This window comes from Halichondria panicea, chromosome 1 (genome assembly GCF_963675165.1).
Source record: "Halichondria panicea chromosome 1, odHalPani1.1, whole genome shotgun sequence".
NCBI classification, from domain to species: domain Eukaryota; kingdom Metazoa; phylum Porifera; class Demospongiae; order Suberitida; family Halichondriidae; genus Halichondria; species Halichondria panicea.
The window spans coordinates 2972311-2989750 of record NC_087377.1 but is presented as its reverse complement, the minus strand read 5'-3'; the positions used below and the strand labels follow the sequence as shown (position 1 = coordinate 2989750).

Here is a 17440-nt window from a genome sequence, read left to right as displayed (position 1 = left end):
CTTTTCCATGCACCCAACTTATTGACTGAAAAACTTGAATAATAGGTGAGAGTTTCTTGAATAATATAGGGAAGGAAAGTGAGAATAAAAGTAATAGGCAAAATTGATTGAATAATTAGCTCAGGCCTATACTTGTCACGTGCCTCAATCCATACTAATTACGCCAACGTGCACGGGGTGAGTGCTCTTCTGAGCATCTTGTTCCCCATGCATGGATACCAACTATTATATAAAGCTGCATGACTACAAGTAATAATTATATCATTATATCATATCCCCCTATAGTAGCAATACGTGTTTTGCTGCATTTAATCAATTTCAGAACTGATAAACATCGGGTTAATTAACACAATTAAACAAAAATTATTAACACTATCACTAAAAGATCGAGCTATACTGCAAATATTTTATCGTGTGGTTTTTATTTCTAGTAAAAAATTGCTAGCTAGTTCCTAAGCTTAGCTACAATAGTTATGTCTTCGTACAAAGGATTTACAACGACCTTTACATCGCCCATCTCCTTCTTCTTGTTTTTTTATGCTTACAGTACCATTTTTTGCTGAATAATGCAGTGATTCCCAGATTCAATAAAATTTGCTGTTGAGTAATAAATATAAAGCTTCACTTACCACATGACAGTTAGAATAATTACTGCTGCCAAAATGACAGGTGTTATCACAGCTCCGACTATGACTCCAATGAGTCCTACTGCACTGTTCAGTACAGTTGGAGGGAGTGCAGCCTCCAAAGTTGGACTGAATCCGTTCATTTTATATAGAGCTCTACAGCATTCTATATAAGCACATACTAAAGAAGTAGTAAAATTGTTAATTAGTGAATATACCATTATTGCGACTTCAGGTGATCTTTTAAGAGATAGGTTGTTCCGTTCACTTGGACATACACAACAAATTCCAAATACCCTCCATTATTTTGCTTGATGAGAGATAATAATAACATTGGGTGCCCATAAGTTATAGTTATAACACGGGCGCAAGGGATGTATGGAATATATTGCACTGAAGCACAAGGGCGCCAGCCCCGAGGGCTGAGTGCAATATATGCCATGCAGCCCGAGTGCACGTATTATAACTAGTTTATATCCCCTAGGAAACACTAAGCCACACCTATTCTTCCCCGATCTGTGTACTATTAGTAATTCTAGTGTGATGAAATCAGTAATTGTTAAGTACCATGCATAATTATTTGGTAATAGAACATAATTATGTATAGGAAGTATAATAACCTTTAGCTTTATTAGAGGTGTATGATTATGTCCTGAGTTGTTATTCTTTTACTAGCTAAGTCTAGAATGTTCTCTACTTGCCAGTGTTACCATACCTACTAATTCTTCCCGATTTGTGTACTATTAGTATTTTCGTCTGTTGTGAGATTGCTGAGAGTCTAATTACTAGTATTAGTGGAGTGTTGGCAGTTAAATTCACCTGCTAGAAATGTTTACTAGTTTATACAAATATCCACCTGTTCAGCTAAGTAAAGTGCGGAGTTATCTATTCTATAATCATGTAATTGTCTGCGCGCGCACACACACACACACACACACACACACACACACACACACACACACACACACACACACACACACACACACACACACACACACACACACACACACACACACACACACACACACACACACACACACACACACACACACACACACACACACACACACACACACACACACACACACACACACACACACACACACACACACACACACACACACACACACACACACACACACACACACACACACACACACACACACACACACACACACACACACACACACACACACACACACACACACACACACACACACACACACACACACACACACACACACACACACACACACACACACACACACACACACACACACACACACACACACACACACACACACACACACACACACACACACACACACACACACACACACACACACACACACACACACACACACACACACACACACACACACACACACACACACACACACACACACACACACACACACACACACACACACACACACACACACACACACACACACACACACACACACACACACACACACACACACACACACACACACACACACACACACACACACACACACACACACACACACACACACACACACACACACACACACACACACACACACACACACACACACACACACACACATGTATGGCTCTGGGCCATGGTGGAGCGGCGATAGGTAGGTGCGTACGGGTTGAAGACCCTGACATCAAAAAATGCACTCTGTCTATCGTTGCTCCAGAAGCTCTGGGCCACAACATCAAGGCGAGCCCCATCCTTGCGGTTGGTTGTCCTAAGTTGGAACTGCTCTTCCGTCACAGGCTGTAAGGTTGGTTCAATACCCACATCTGGACATACTTCGCTCATAAGATTTGCTGTGATGTTGCGTATTTCATTATGTCTTATTGTTGGAAATCCTCCCCTAGAGCAGCTGAGTGCATGCTCTACTGTGAAGTGAAGTCCACAGACACAGTGAGAGGGTAGGTTCTGAGGCCGCCAGCCGTACCTGAGGCAAAGAGCATCTCTGAAGGCTCCCTTGTGTAGCATGAAACCATGCTCTGCGATAGGCAGCGCTGTTATCCAGCTTGAGGTACCTTTCTCTGAGCATATTCCAACCATTTTTTTCGTAGTTCTTCATTTAGCTCACTTGCTGTCCTGGCTTCCATCTGTCGGCGGAATTTTTTGGCATTGTTCCTCAGTCTGGCTTGCTCTTGCTTCATTGTAGGTTCGTATATATCGGATTGGTCAAGTATCAGGCTGACTAGTGGTGCTGAGATTGACATGCTCATCGTGAACTGACCAGGGCTTGTTTCACACGGGTTTGCTATACCAAGTCCCCCATGGCGGGCTGGGAGTGCCATTATCTGTCTTTCCAGATCACCAAAGGCATTCTGTCCAGTCAATTTTGGCAAAAAGACTGTCCTTATTGTTTCTTCTAGTGGCTTAAGGAGGTTAGCAATGCCTGGGGTGGTTCGAGCCAAATATGTCCATTTACTAGCGAAACCATGTGTGAAAGCAGCGAAAGCACTGTGAGGTTGGGTGGTGGCTATTGAAGAGAGGCTTTTCAGTTCTTCTACCCAGGTGTCAACCTTCTGTTGGACGTAAGTATCCAGGAAGGACTGCTTTCCGATTGCTGAGCCTAGGTATCTCTGGCCTCCCTCAGATATACCCTCTTCTCTGTATACGCCCTTGGTCTGACTGACTAAGTAACTTTCTTGAAAAGCATTTCCTCCTTGTACAAACATGCTCAGAAGATTCTGGATACAGCTTCTAGTCGACTAGAACCCGGACCATGGGCATTTTTCTCAGAATTGCGTTCGCTTCCAAGAGGCAGATGACCTCTCAGGCTCTACTTTTCTTACCTACGCAATTCCGCCATCTTTAAATGACTGCCACAGCAATGCACATGGCAACTTACGAGATGGGCGTGGCTTTGACATCGATAACACAGAGCCTCCCGGCTTTCTTCAGCTCAGCTCTCCATTCTCTCTCACTTCAGGTATGCTATTTATGCTAGACGTATATGCACTGACTGGATATACCATAGCCATAGGCCTCCATGCTTTTGCACTTGGAAGTACATCTACAGTATAATTATAATATAAACATGGCTGTCATTTTATCACATAGATTCTGAATAAAATAATAATGTTTATTCCAGTTCTGTCTTCTCTACTTTCATTATTGAAGAGTATAATATACTTCTGTCCAACGACCACTTATATATTATCTTCAACAAGATTACAGGACGATGACAAATTAATCAACGTCACATTTATCTTATCACTAATGTACTACTGTAATGAAAAAAGAAAGGGAATCAAAACTAAAAAACATTTGCAATGTGAACGTTGCTAGGATTGCCAGGAAAAGAAAAGCGCGAAAAAGCGAAGAAACAACGAGTGCATAACTCCAATCCGTTACAACGTCATGAACATGTACAGTCGAGTGGCCTACTGTTGATAATGATTTTAGAATCAAAACACAAGTTGGGTAAAAATGAACCGAGAATAAGAAATAAGAATCACAATCTCCACTCACACATCCAACACTTGCATGTTTGCTCAACACTAAAACATCACAAACACATTACATACCTTGCAAAAATTCATAAAAGATTGGCTAGGAAAAGCACAAAAACCAAAACAAAATAATATTGCTGTACATGTGAATGACGTTGTAACGGATTGGAGTTATGCACTCGCCGAATTTCTTGTTTCTTCGCTTTTTCGCGCTTTTCTTTTCCTGGTAATCCTAGCAACGTTCACATTGCAAATGTTTTTTAGTTTTGATCTATTATAGCGCATGCGCATAAATTATTATTATGGTCAGAGGTGAAAGTTCACCATGCCGTAAGAATAGCAAGGTAAGCAGCCTTTACAGTGCCGTAATAATAGTCACAGCATAATAATAATAATTATTATCATTACATGAAAAAAAATGTAGAGCTCAGAAACAATCCGTGTTTTGCTGTATACCCGGGGTAAGTTTACCGGGAGTCTAATCATAGTCTATGCTAGCCTCGGTCCCAGGCCGATTTTTTTTAATAGAACGAAAATTGAGAACATGACACAGAGCCAAAGACCCCTCCACAACTTACACAATGCCCCCTGATGGTGAGTATCATTTGGAAACGAAGAAAATACAATCTTGATTGTCACATGAAGTAGCGGCGAGTCTAGCCTCGATTCCAGGCCGCTTGAACTAGCGGCGGCCTGGAATCGAGGCTACGGCTAGTCTAACACAGAGCGATTTTTCATGCTTGTGTTAGTTTACTTAGCTACTATGATATAGCTAAGGTTAATTGTGTCACTAAGTAGTATGCTGTGTCCCAAACGGCCACAAGTATTTGATGAAATTGATGTTTAGCAGCAGAACTGCTCGTGGACTTTTTACAGACAGTAAAAACAATTCTCATGAATTATTCATGTTTAGACCCCACAACGTTGGAAGTAAGCCTAGATTAAAACCGCGGGGAAACACGGATGGTACTTCGAGGGGTACCTCGTTTCTAAGTTATGGTTAGAACATGGGCATGAGGTATCTATGTGTTATAGTGTCCCAAAGCTCGAGGGCTTTAGCCCGAGGGATGAGGGACACTAACCATAGATACCGAATGCACATGTTCTAACTGATTTAGATCCCAAAGCCTATTGGCTACTAGAAATGCACTAGCTTAGCAACAGTCAACCTATATAAACAGCCAACCTAGCAACTGCATCATTATTCCATAAGTGTGCAGGATTGGTTATTTATGCATGTTATACTGACATTAGCATGACATTATATGTATAATTGCATAACATCCCCACATTATACATGTAACATATAATGTTGATATAAAAATGTATAATGTGCATAATGTCACATTCATACAAGTGATGTAATAATTATGACATTATGCATTATTTTTATACTTGATGTATAATTGTTATGCATATTGTGCATAATGTCACATTTTAGTAAGTGGTGTATATTATGCATAATATGCATAAAGTCAAATTTTATATTTGATGTATAATTGAGCTGCATAATGTGCATAATGTCAAATAATTATTTTAATTGTGTATAATATGCATAATATGCATAATGTCAAATTTGTGAGATCCAAGTTGGGATGTGTTGGTGTTACGGATATAGAGTTTGGCTACAGGTACACTTAATTGTGTATGTATATTACGCATATAATGTGCATAATGTCGGGATTATGGGCGGTTATAAGGGTACCGTACGGGTAGAAAATTTTGAGGTGTTTTTAATTTCGCGTTTTTCGTGGGTGGCTGCAGAACACGAAAATTAAAACCCGCGAAAGGCTTTGTTTACGCATGCGAGATAGTGACACACCCTAACTCCACGAAATTTACTACCCGCGAAATTTTCCAGAATATTGAATTGCACGAAATTTTACACCCTCGAAATTTTCTACCCGTACGGTATATAAGAGGTTAGGTAACGGTATGGGTAAGGGTTATAGTTAGCATAAGGGGTAAAGGGTTAGGGATAGGGTTATAGGCCATAAGGTTAGGGTTAGGGTAACAGGCTAGGGGGTCAGGGTCAGGGTTAGGGTTAGGGTAAGAGATTAGAGTTAGGGTAAAGGGGTTAGGGTTAGGGTTGTTCAACTTTTACCGTTTGGTTTCTGCTAGTATGCATCTCTTGTGACGATCCTACACACACACAAGCATTGAAAATGGCCAGTTTTATGACAAACTGCATATACAGTAAGCACCTGAAAATGCACAAATAATTACAATATAAGCAATGTGTATATTAATGGGGAATGCCGGGCCTGTAGGAATCAAGATCATGTGTTTTCCAGAGTGAAGGCTTTCGAATAGCAATCCGATTATGATACGATCTGATAGAACGTGTTTAATGGACTTGACAGATACTATAGTGAGTAATTTTCGTGGGGTAAAAAAGTCATTAAAAAATCGAAAACGGTGATTTTCGTCAGTATATAAAAATGTAGGTTGACTTTATTGCCTGTACTGCATTGTATGCGTTCCAGTAAACCACACCTATGTATTCGTGAAAGTCAGCTTGCCCACGAAACTATAACGAATTTGTTACCCCACGAAAATTACTCGCAATATAATTATATATACGGTATAGTTAATGCAATACACACACTTATACAAATGGCCCCTATAGCGAATAAAAAGCTTCACACAGTGTATGGTAATGGATTGGGCAGTTGTAAGAGTTCTGTTGTGATTGTGGGGCAGAGGAAGTAAACACTGTGTACACAGGTTATGTAATAAGTAGAAACAGGAGTGCATTCTCCTGGTAGAAAGAGTGACTAAGTTATAGTTGTGACACATGCACGAGTGCCACCTCGAGGACAAAGGCACTACTGAGCCAATATATCCTAGCCTCCTTCGCAGCCTCTCCTTTTTCTGTGTTATTTGTCATAGTAGTTCAAATACGGGACTAATTGGAGGAACAAAGAAAGAAAGAAGAGACAAAGAAAAAGGAGAGCCCGCCTTGCTAAGTCGCGTGACGGTAGATGAGTGGTAGACGAGTGAAAAAATGAACGTGGGCAATCACTAGCTGGGCGGAGCCTGACAAAGCAAATAGCTACAGCATGCCTACGCAACATAAAAGCTGTTAGCATCGTAGATAGTAAGCCAGAATCAAGCGTGGAGACATCGTAGACGAGGGCTTACCTAGTAAAGACTAAAGATCTAGATCTATAATTATCTAAATTTAGCTCAAAACAGACCTTAGTAGATATAATTATTACAGCAGTATAGTCTACTCTACTCTAGTCTTTCATACTTCCTCTACTGACTAAAGGTCTCACGAAGGCTGACTCTACTGCACTGTACTGTACTGTTCATAACAGATTATGTTCCTGGTAAATGCGCTCCAAGTACTGTGTGGGAGGACAGTTATTGAGGTTTTCTCTCGCCCACGCTCGTTAAAATTTATCTACGCCAGTAGGAGATCACGCGACTTAGCAAGGCAGGCTCTCCTTTTTCTTTGTCGCTTCCTTCTTTCTTTCTTTGTTCCTCCAATTTTCTCTTCCGTGACAAAGAACAGAAAAAGGAGAGGCTGCGAAGGAGGCTAATGTAATGTTGACCTAATTCACAATACAAACCAATGCACACTATCTGCTACCTGACTGAGTGGTTGTGTGTGGAGTGGCTAGTGGAGTCACTGCATTACCTGTGAGGAGGATATGACAATAGATATAACAGTCATGCACTAGAGTCCCGCACTTACAGTTGTTGTAATTACACAATGTTACGATGAAGCTACGTATACTCAAATCATTTAGACTGAAGCTAGCTAATTTAATCAAGATTGACCTGTATAATTATAGTGCTAAAATTCCAAAGTGGACCGGATCCCCTGATAGCAACCTTCAATGTATATTAGACAATAGATTGAATAGGGAGAGGGATTGAAGTTACCTTGAATTATATCTGCATTACGCCGGGGTGTAATCGAGGCTATGTATCTAACGTTGAGTAAAATCTAGTACCTTCGACTGTCTGCTAGATTATACTACATTTGTACTAAACTTACACTTCCAACTGACACTTGAGACCATAATTATGGGACACAGTACACCAATGAGTTGCACAGTCTTAGCTATACTAGAAGCATTCTAGGTACATAAAGATCTCATAGCGTGACAAAGAACGTTTTGTACCTCTAGCTATCTTCACAAAATGTTTTTTTTATTTTCCAATTAACTGAAGCTCACCATTAGGGGGCATGAGAAAGACGTTTTAGGGGGGCTCTGAATATCTTTTATAGTGATCATAATTCATGAAACATTGTTTCCCGCGTGTTGAGCAACCGTAACACGGATTGACATCAAAGGCTCTCTGGTGCCATGCTGCAAATTCAATGTAAAATGTCACGTGACGCTACTTCCGTTTCCAATCCCTCTCTCTATTCAATCTATGATTATACAGGCGATGCGGTTGTAAGAGTTCTGTTGTGATTGTGGGGCAGAGGAAGTAAACACTGTGTACACTGGTTATGCAATACCAGAGGAGGTTGGACACAAAGCCAAAAAGTTAATAATGACGTAGTCTTTATTAAAATACTTGAACCTTGAACCTACTTTAACAAGCTCTTTTCTAGCCAGCAGGCCACCTTTTCATTCTGGAAACAAGAGTATACTTAGATGTGCTTTTCATTCTGGAAACAAGAGTATACTTAGATGATAGCTGAGCTATACATTCACTCTCATGACTCTACAGCACGGTAGCCCCTATACTTTAATTTATAAAGGTCAGAGGTCAGTTTGACATGACAGAACTACGACCTTTGTGAGAGGTCACCCCTTTTAGGGACTGCATGATTTCTCTGGAGGGGCGCAGTAGCTAAAAGTTAACTAATTTGCAGCAGCAGTAACATGAAGGGGCTACTTTATCACAAGAATCAGGGCGCGATGTGCAGTCAAACTGCACAAAACATAAGCTCACGTGAGGCATAAAACATAAGCTCACGTGAGGCAAACCCGCGCTGATCTCCTTCTCACAAGCACATTGGTTTAAAGCTCCACCCTCTTACTGCGTGTTATAATAATACCCATTTTCAAATATTCTTTTTCGTCTGCCCAATGGGCTACTCTTCATTATTTGGAGGCTACAAAGAAGAAGAAGAAGAAGAAGATGATTCATTAGTGATCTTTTGACCCTGTCCACCCTACTCTGATGTAATACAGTCTGCATGCCCTAAGATAGGAAGTGCTACAAGTTGCCTCATGAATTATCTTTGTTTCAAGTACTGAAATAATGAAGCACCGCAGGTGCTGATGCCTCGGTGGAGATGCCAAAGCTACACAACATAAAGCTACTAATAGCTTTTATACACATGATAAACAATTTAATTTTGCTGCATGCAAAAACTCAGAGAGTGGGTAATGATCAACCATAATTGTTGTTAAAAACGATCGATGCCAAAAGTTCAAGTCTAAAATTAATGGCTGCATTATCCCTTTCCTTGCCATTCGTGAAAATCTGGAACAGGAGCGTCTTTAGGTCGATCAATTAGTGTGGATCCGGCCTCACCACGCCTCCATGTCATTCTATTAGTCTAGATCCGGCTAGCAATTCTAGCTGGGACTCCCAGTTCTAGTTCTTTTTGTTTAGCGTGTCAGAGACTGGGAGAAGATGATTGGCACTCCCTGGCTCCTTTGGATGTACAGATGTCCAGATCCCTAGAACATACCCTCCATTCTGACGAGTTATCAGTGCATAGGGTGCTTACTAGATTCTTGCCAGCCAGTACAGTTCAAGCTACACACAGCACCGCTCAACTATTCTCTACCCCATTATCTAGCTAAATCTGGTCCAACTAGACAGCAGACACAGCTAGTTAATTCAGTAAAGCCAGGGCTAGCTGTACTTCTACGGTTGTTCAGTACCCACGGTAACAATTCCTCTGGGCTGGGCTAACTAGTTGAGCCACGCCTCCCAATTCTCAAGGCTAGGTACATGTCTCTGTCTAGCTGCTTCTTTAGCTTCTTGCTCAGTTTTGTGGCTTAGAGAAAGGCCAGCTACTCAGGGGGAAGAGTCGAGATGAAAGTCTGGCAGCCAGGTGACGTCCAAACGGTCAGTTATTCTTTCCACCAACTTTTTAATCTAGTCTAGTCCTGCTTGCACTGCTACTACTACTGCTACTCTTCCTACTACTACTGCTACTCTTCCTAGCTAGTCAAAGGTTCCTTTTTTTTTTTTTTTTTTTTTTAACTACATATGCACAAAGAGACATCAAAGCTTACATCAAAGGACACAGATTTTTAGCCTACTTGACTGATAAGGCCCTTACCTAGACTACAGTTTGTTTGTCAGGGAGGAGCTCACATACAACTTCATCTAATTCATCATAACGATTCGTTACCGTTGTTGTAATTTCTACAACAGATTGCCAAGGAAAGAGTTATAGCAGAGCCTTGCAGCTCTCTTCTCATTCTTGCAGCTACCAATAGCTAGCGTTCTAGTGCAGAGCTAACTACTAAGTAGAGTAGCAACACTCGGTAAGCAAGTTTGGCTACGTGCTCTTCTGAAAAGGCTGCAATGGCATTCAAGTAAGCAAAACTAGGCATAACACAGGGAAAATATTGAAATTTCCTGCTACAGTGCTGCTACAGTGCAGCCCTTAAAATCTGCACATTTCCTGCAAGTGTCCTGCAACCTACTTACAAAGGATAGTGCAACGTTTCCTGTATATAGTTTCCTTTACTATTCCTGAAGAAGTTCAGGACATGTGTACGATTCATAAAGGAAAGTCTACAGGAAATTTTGTACTATCCTGAAAGTATAGGAAATTTAGATATTTTTCCTGTGTAACTCGAGAACGAAGCATTATTTTGCAAATCCACGAATTAAAATCCAAGTAAAGATGACTAGAAGGCTATAGAAACTCTTACTTGCACTTGATTCATCCTTGAGCAGCTGTAGCAGTCTACACACACACACACACACACATATATAGACACACAGACACACAAACACACTACCGTATATCTCGCTTGCGCATGCGCATCGAGGCATAATTATGTATACCAGTAGATTACTTACAGCAAATACGTAGGGTCAAATGATGGCTCTCTTCATCTACATCGGTGTTCATCAGCAAAAAGTTTACTGATTCAGAAACAACAATTTCTTTCAGGTTAAACCTATAATGGATGGCTGGAATAACTCCAAGTTGTCTATTAGAATTCACCACTCTTGAGTATCCCTCAATTTGATCTCTGGACAGCTACAAGCAAGCATATAATACGTACTATTATATATACACGCATGTAACAGTCACACCAGTCTATTGTTTTTGCATGTTAATATAACTCACAGTGGGTTTTACCCTAGTAACAGTCCAAAGCTCAGAATTCTCTGAATGCAGCTCCATGTCTACTGCATTTTCAAATTGAATTTGATCTAGATCCATTTCTTTTGTGAATCTATCTTTTTCCAACTCCTCTCTAATTACCTGCAATAATAAAAGCTCATAATTATGTAACATGCACTTACTGGGAAACCTACCTTTACATGAGTTGCTAGATCCTGACATACCACACATTTCACGTCAATTGTGTGATAGGGCGAGTTCTTTCTGAACAGCAATGCACTGTACATCTTCTCAGTTGGAAGGCCAAATACTTTACGAAGTAAAACACCGAGGCGACTGAAACGAGTAAGCTGGATGGATCCATGGCGTTCACTAATAGGAAAGTGACCACCCTCCAGGATCTCAAACTTTTTATTTTGATCTGTTGCTCGAGCAAAGACAAGCCTTTGTTGATGGTCAGAGTTTAAACTCGCACAGTGCTGTATTTCCAAGGTGAGAGGCTTCTTAAACTGTACTTTGGGCTCACATTTCACACGATAAATTGAACTGACTAGTTCAGAGTTAGCGGGAATCTCAAAGTCAGTGGATAACTCGAAGGATATGTGTAAGACACACGTATCGATACCTTCAGGCAGCGAATTTTCCAGGACAGAAATCTTAATTCCAAAATTGCTGAACTTCATAGATTTGTTAGTGATTTCCACAAGAGATTCTCCTATAGATATACGAAAATAATATTATGTTATTTTTATATTCTGCCACAGAAATAATAATAAGTGCTCTATATACATTAAACACAAAGAGATCAAGGCCATGCATGGTTACATATGTATAGCAAAATTCTGTGAACCATGAAACGAATTCACAGGAAAATCATGTACATGAGAAACATAAGTACAATGGTCTTAAGTTTGCATATTTTCACCAAAACCAGATGTATACGTTCTAATTTGACTAGTAATCATGTTTATTCTGCTGTCTCATCATACCTTGAATAGTGGCATCATTCTTTGGACGCTTGGACAGAGTACTTTCAACTTCTTCACCTGCTCCCAATAATCTTTTGCGCTCTAGAGGATCTGTATATACGTATGCAGTAGGAAATGTCAGCAATACGTATTAGGGCATTAAAGAAAATCTACTTTACTATGACTAATCATAGATAGTAGAGGAAGGGGATTGGAAACACAGGCAATTAGCACTATTTCACACGGACTGTCCTCAATTATAGCCGCGACCATGGATGCAGCTTAAAGTGCTGAGCTTGCAATAAACTTTTTGTGCACTAATGGCAGTTTATGCTAAACTAAAAGCTTAAGCAAGCTTATGATCATGCATAGACAACAATGAACAATCAATAAAAGGTATAAGCAGGATCTAAACATAATTATACATGAATTATCAATGTTCTCCAGTGATTTCTCAGTCCAAGTTCTTGCCACACATCGACACTGCGGTGACAAAATCAGAGCATGAATAGTGATTTTCAAAATCTAATGGATTGGAAGCAATAATAAGGACATTGATCTTTAATATTGCCGAGTCTCGAATATAAATTCAGCTTAGTTATGGAGATGCTACCCCGCAAAGATGGCTAGTGGAAATCAACAAATCGGTCAATAACTCGAGAAGTATGATATCCCCACTTCCAATATATAGCTGAAGCAATAAACTACCATCATGTACTACTACTGTGACCATTCATTTACAATAGATGCAATTCATAAGTCAGTTCTTACCCCACAAATAAAAAGCAGAAGCTAAGTGTTGTAAAATCTTCAAATTTTGTGTGCTACCAAGAGTGAACATGACTTCTAGCTAGTAATAATGTTTCATTTTTGTACCTAGCCATGCCTCAAGACAAATTTTAGGGCTATTCATACATTTACTTACCTAGTATCCTCTCATTTGCTTCTTTTCAAAAGCTTCTCTTGACCTCAAAACCAGTAAAATCACACCTCAAGGTGTCTATTGTTGCCACGCGCACGGTCCCAGAGGCCTTACGTTGCAAGCATAAGCTCACGTGATCCCGTTTCCAATCCCCTTCCTCTACTATCTATGGACTAATAGATAACAAACCATAAACTGGCATGAGCATAAGAGTTGGAATTGAGACTATGGAGCTCCAAACAATTTAAGTATGACTTGTGTTAGGTAAGCTGTAATAATGAAAGCACCGCGGGTGCTGATGCCTCGGTGGAGATGCCAAAGCTACATAACATAAAGCTACTAATAGCTTTTATACACATGACATGTTGAACAATTAATTTTGCTGCATGTAAACTCAAGGAGTGGGTAATGATCAACCATGATTGTTGTTAAAAACGATCGATGCCAAAAGTTCAAGTCTAAAATTAATGGCTGCATTAGCAGAGCCTTGTAGCTCTTTTCTCACTCTTGCAGCTACCAATAGCTAGCGTTCTAGTGCAGAGTTAACTACTAAGTAGAGTAGCAACACTCGGTAAACAAGTTTGGCTACATGCTCTTCTGAAAAGGCTGCAATGGCATTCCAAGTAAGCAAAACTAGGCATAACTCGAGAACGAAGCATTATTTTGCAAATCCACGAATTAAAATCCAAGTAAACATGACTAGAAGCCTATAGAAACTCTTACTTGCACTTGATTCATCCAATGGCACTGATTTAGTATCCCGAGCGTGGCGAGGGTACTAAAATTAAGTGGTTGAGGGCTTCTAAATCACATGGACACCGACAAAACAGTGTCTAGATACTAGTGCGCATGCGCAAACCTTACCCTCGAGGCTTGACTACAATACAATTATAACTACAATACAATTATATACTTGACAACAGAATACTACTATACTAAGTAAGTTGCAGGTACACTAAGTCCCATAGTGTATATATTTGTTCTGAGGCACTTTCCCATGTACTTTCCATGTACATCTTAGTGTCTAATTATAATTATATGAGCCAGCAATTGACCATGATACTAAATTGCTCGACGCTTCCCTTTCAAAGAGCGGCTGAGACTAACCTCTATACGTCTGCAGTAAATCTTGAGTGGTAAGAACAAGGTCACCTTTCATCGATTTTTCAGAAGACCTACGTCCGAACTCAATCGCTCCCTCTACTTCTAGCTGTTTTCCTCTTCTGTCGTCAATAACCTGTACGAATTATGATGACTATAACACTCTAAGGAAATAGACATTTAAGTTATGGTTAGAACACGGGCATGAGGTATCTATGTGTTATAGTGTCCCAAAGCTCGAGGGATGAGGGACACTATAACCATAGATACCAAATGCACATGTTCTAACTGATTTAGATCCCAAAACCTATTGGCTACTAGAAATGCACTAGCTTAGCAACAGTCAACCTATATAAACAGCCAACCTAGCAACTGCATTATTATTCTTTTGAAAACTAATATCTGAAGTTGGCATCTCTGTGTCTCTACTAAATCTGTGGTCTCTATTCAAGTCAACCCTGTTCCTCCACCTCAGTTTGATGGAAAAAATTATAGTCCTAGCTCCACCCACAAAAGGGAAACATCCAGCTCCTCCCCCAGTTTTGCAGCAAACAAGCCCAGCACACTTTCCAATTAAGAAACGAGCGGCTCTTCCTACTTTCACAAAGCGAAAGGAAGACACCTATAAGCTATAATTTGCAGCAAACAAGCCCAGCAAATGAGCGGCTCCTATACTACTCTTGAACAAAGCGAAAGGAACTTTATGAAGAAGCCAAAGCTAGAATCCATACATCCAGCTCCTCCCCCATGCAGCCTTGCAGCAAAAAAGCACAGCACACTGCCCAAAAAACGAGCGTCTCCTACTACTTTCGAACAAAGCCAAAAAAAGAAACTAGAGCTTCTCTCTTTCATTCTAGTTCTGTTATTATATTACTAGACAAAGCATCTAGCTACAATATGTTATTACATGTGTATCTTCTTGTAAATCACAATACAATTTATGTACAATGTTGTAGTTTGTAGCCCAGAGCAATCTATAGTACCGGTACTATAGCTCATAGTTCCCTGCTAAATACACTCAAATGGGATCTAATGCTTAGATAGGTTTCGCCATTAAATAAAAGTTCGCTCAGTATAATTATAATACTCTCACAATTATTGTACAATTTGCATGAAAGACTACAGTATAATTATAGCAACATACTGTATCTTCGGCAACGCTTGAGGTAATATCAGCTGTTATCTCAAATCTGAAACAAAAGCCACATCATTACATAGTACGCCAAGTTGATTACATCTAAGTATTGACTTCACTCGTACAAATTTAGCTATCAAAACAGGTCTATTTCGAAAAAACCACCAAAGTTATAGCTCGATCATGCTTTTTCTGAGCATTTCTACCCAAATGCATGCAGTCACTGATCTAAACACATAATGAACCCGAACTCCTCCCTTCCACAATTACATCCGGTGCCGTATATGCCACTTGATCCGAAAGCAGAGTTCTAGAGAGACTGATTCCAACCAATAAGCTATTTGTTTTATATGCATCCATATGAAAATGAGATCTCCTTCTCTATTTCATTCTCTATACAATATATACTCTCTAGATAAGTGTCTACTCTCCTTCTCTAAAATTGCACTTAAATAAAACTCTGCATGAGGTAGTTCATGTGTGTGCGTATATATACCTATATAGTACCAAGGGCATATAAAAGAAGAGCAGGCATGCAACTCCACTATCAGTGCACGTAGCTAGCAGAGTTCAAACGTGGGCGGAGGAATGTGTGCATTTGCATGAAGTGCGAAACGTCTATTTTTAGCATTTCATGCACAATCATGCACATTCATTCGCCCACGTTTGAACTCTGCTCATATAGGAATTGCAACATATAGGAGTTGCAACTGCAGTTGCTGTCCTCACATACTTGTCTTCAATTTCCTCGGCTACATCGTTACGCTCAACAGTAGGCCTCCTTAGACATTCACATATGTAAGGCCATGTCATTGGATGCTCTGGATCAGTGACTTCAAGACGCTTGCCCACCATCTCCATTAGGCGGCGTTTGTTATGACAGTATTCATCTTCAATGTCTTTCAAATCATTACTCTTCACTCCGAGAGCCAATCCTAAATTAACAGTGGCTTGAGGCATGATAGCAAAACCAAAATTAATGTATAATTAAATTACACATTTATTCATGAAAAGTATAATAATCATGATAATTCTGCGGAGTATATAAACAGATCATACCTTGTATAATCTTTGGACGTTTTGGCTGAGTTTCACCTTCTTCATCATCTGATTGCAATAATATTTTGCGCTGTCCTGAGGCCAGAGGATATATGCATTCAGTATAATTATGAATTATAGCTAGATACAGTGCTAATTTATGCAGTAGGAATAATTATAGCCAGACAATGCAACGGACAAAACTATACTCAAACCCCTAGGACTGCTTATACCGTACTCTACCGAGATTACGCCCACCCTAATGCATGCTACAAAGCAGCTATACAGGCCTCGAATTAAGCCCACTCATTAAGAAACTATTTTTCTCTGTCTGCGTCTGAGGCCTGCCAGCTTTTGAAATACAATGAATATACAACAATGGTAAATGCATGGGTATAAAGTAGCTAGGTATATAAAGAGTCAAGATTCTGCATCAGAAGGTTGTTCCTTGTCACTGTCAGAGTCTTAATTCAACAGAGATTCAGAGAAGATTGTCCTTGTCTCTTATACTTGGAAATAGGATCTAGCTATATCTAGCTATATGTATATTTAGAGCTAACCAGCGTACACAATAAACTGCTAAACCTTTTCTTGACAACTTGCTCACTGACAAATGCATTACTTCCTGGTGGGCGTATTTTCGAGGCAAATTAGCCTATATGCAGGAACTTTCACTCAAAAGTGGGGGTGGACGTAATTTCGGACGTGGGCGTAATCTCGGTAGAGTACGGTACATGTATAGCGTTAACGTTCCATCCCATAATAAACTTCACACTGCCATGGTAAGTGTGTTTGCATGCTCTCACCAACACTCTTTTTCAGGCAGTGGTACACGGTAAAGAAATGCTTCTGGTTCTTAGAGATAGCGGCAAGTGGCTCGTACTACTCTCA

General features: G+C 40.1%; 1 protein-coding gene across 1 annotated transcript; it reads right to left on the bottom strand.

Moving 5' to 3' along the window:
• Positions 1-5536: 5536 nt before the first annotated feature.
• Positions 5537-17407, bottom strand: LOC135331236 (uncharacterized). The gene is made up of 10 exons (XM_064526327.1): positions 17356-17407; positions 16571-16645; positions 16245-16446; positions 15521-15566; positions 14383-14512; positions 12375-12464; positions 11580-12100; positions 11389-11526; positions 11115-11298; positions 5537-7740 (listed from the first exon to the last, which is right to left on the bottom strand). Exons 3-10 carry the CDS (start codon positions 16370-16372, stop codon positions 7682-7684), a joined length of 1296 nt encoding a protein of 431 aa, XP_064382397.1. The 5' UTR covers positions 16373-16446; positions 16571-16645; positions 17356-17407; the 3' UTR covers positions 5537-7681.
• Positions 17408-17440: the final 33 nt, after the last annotated feature.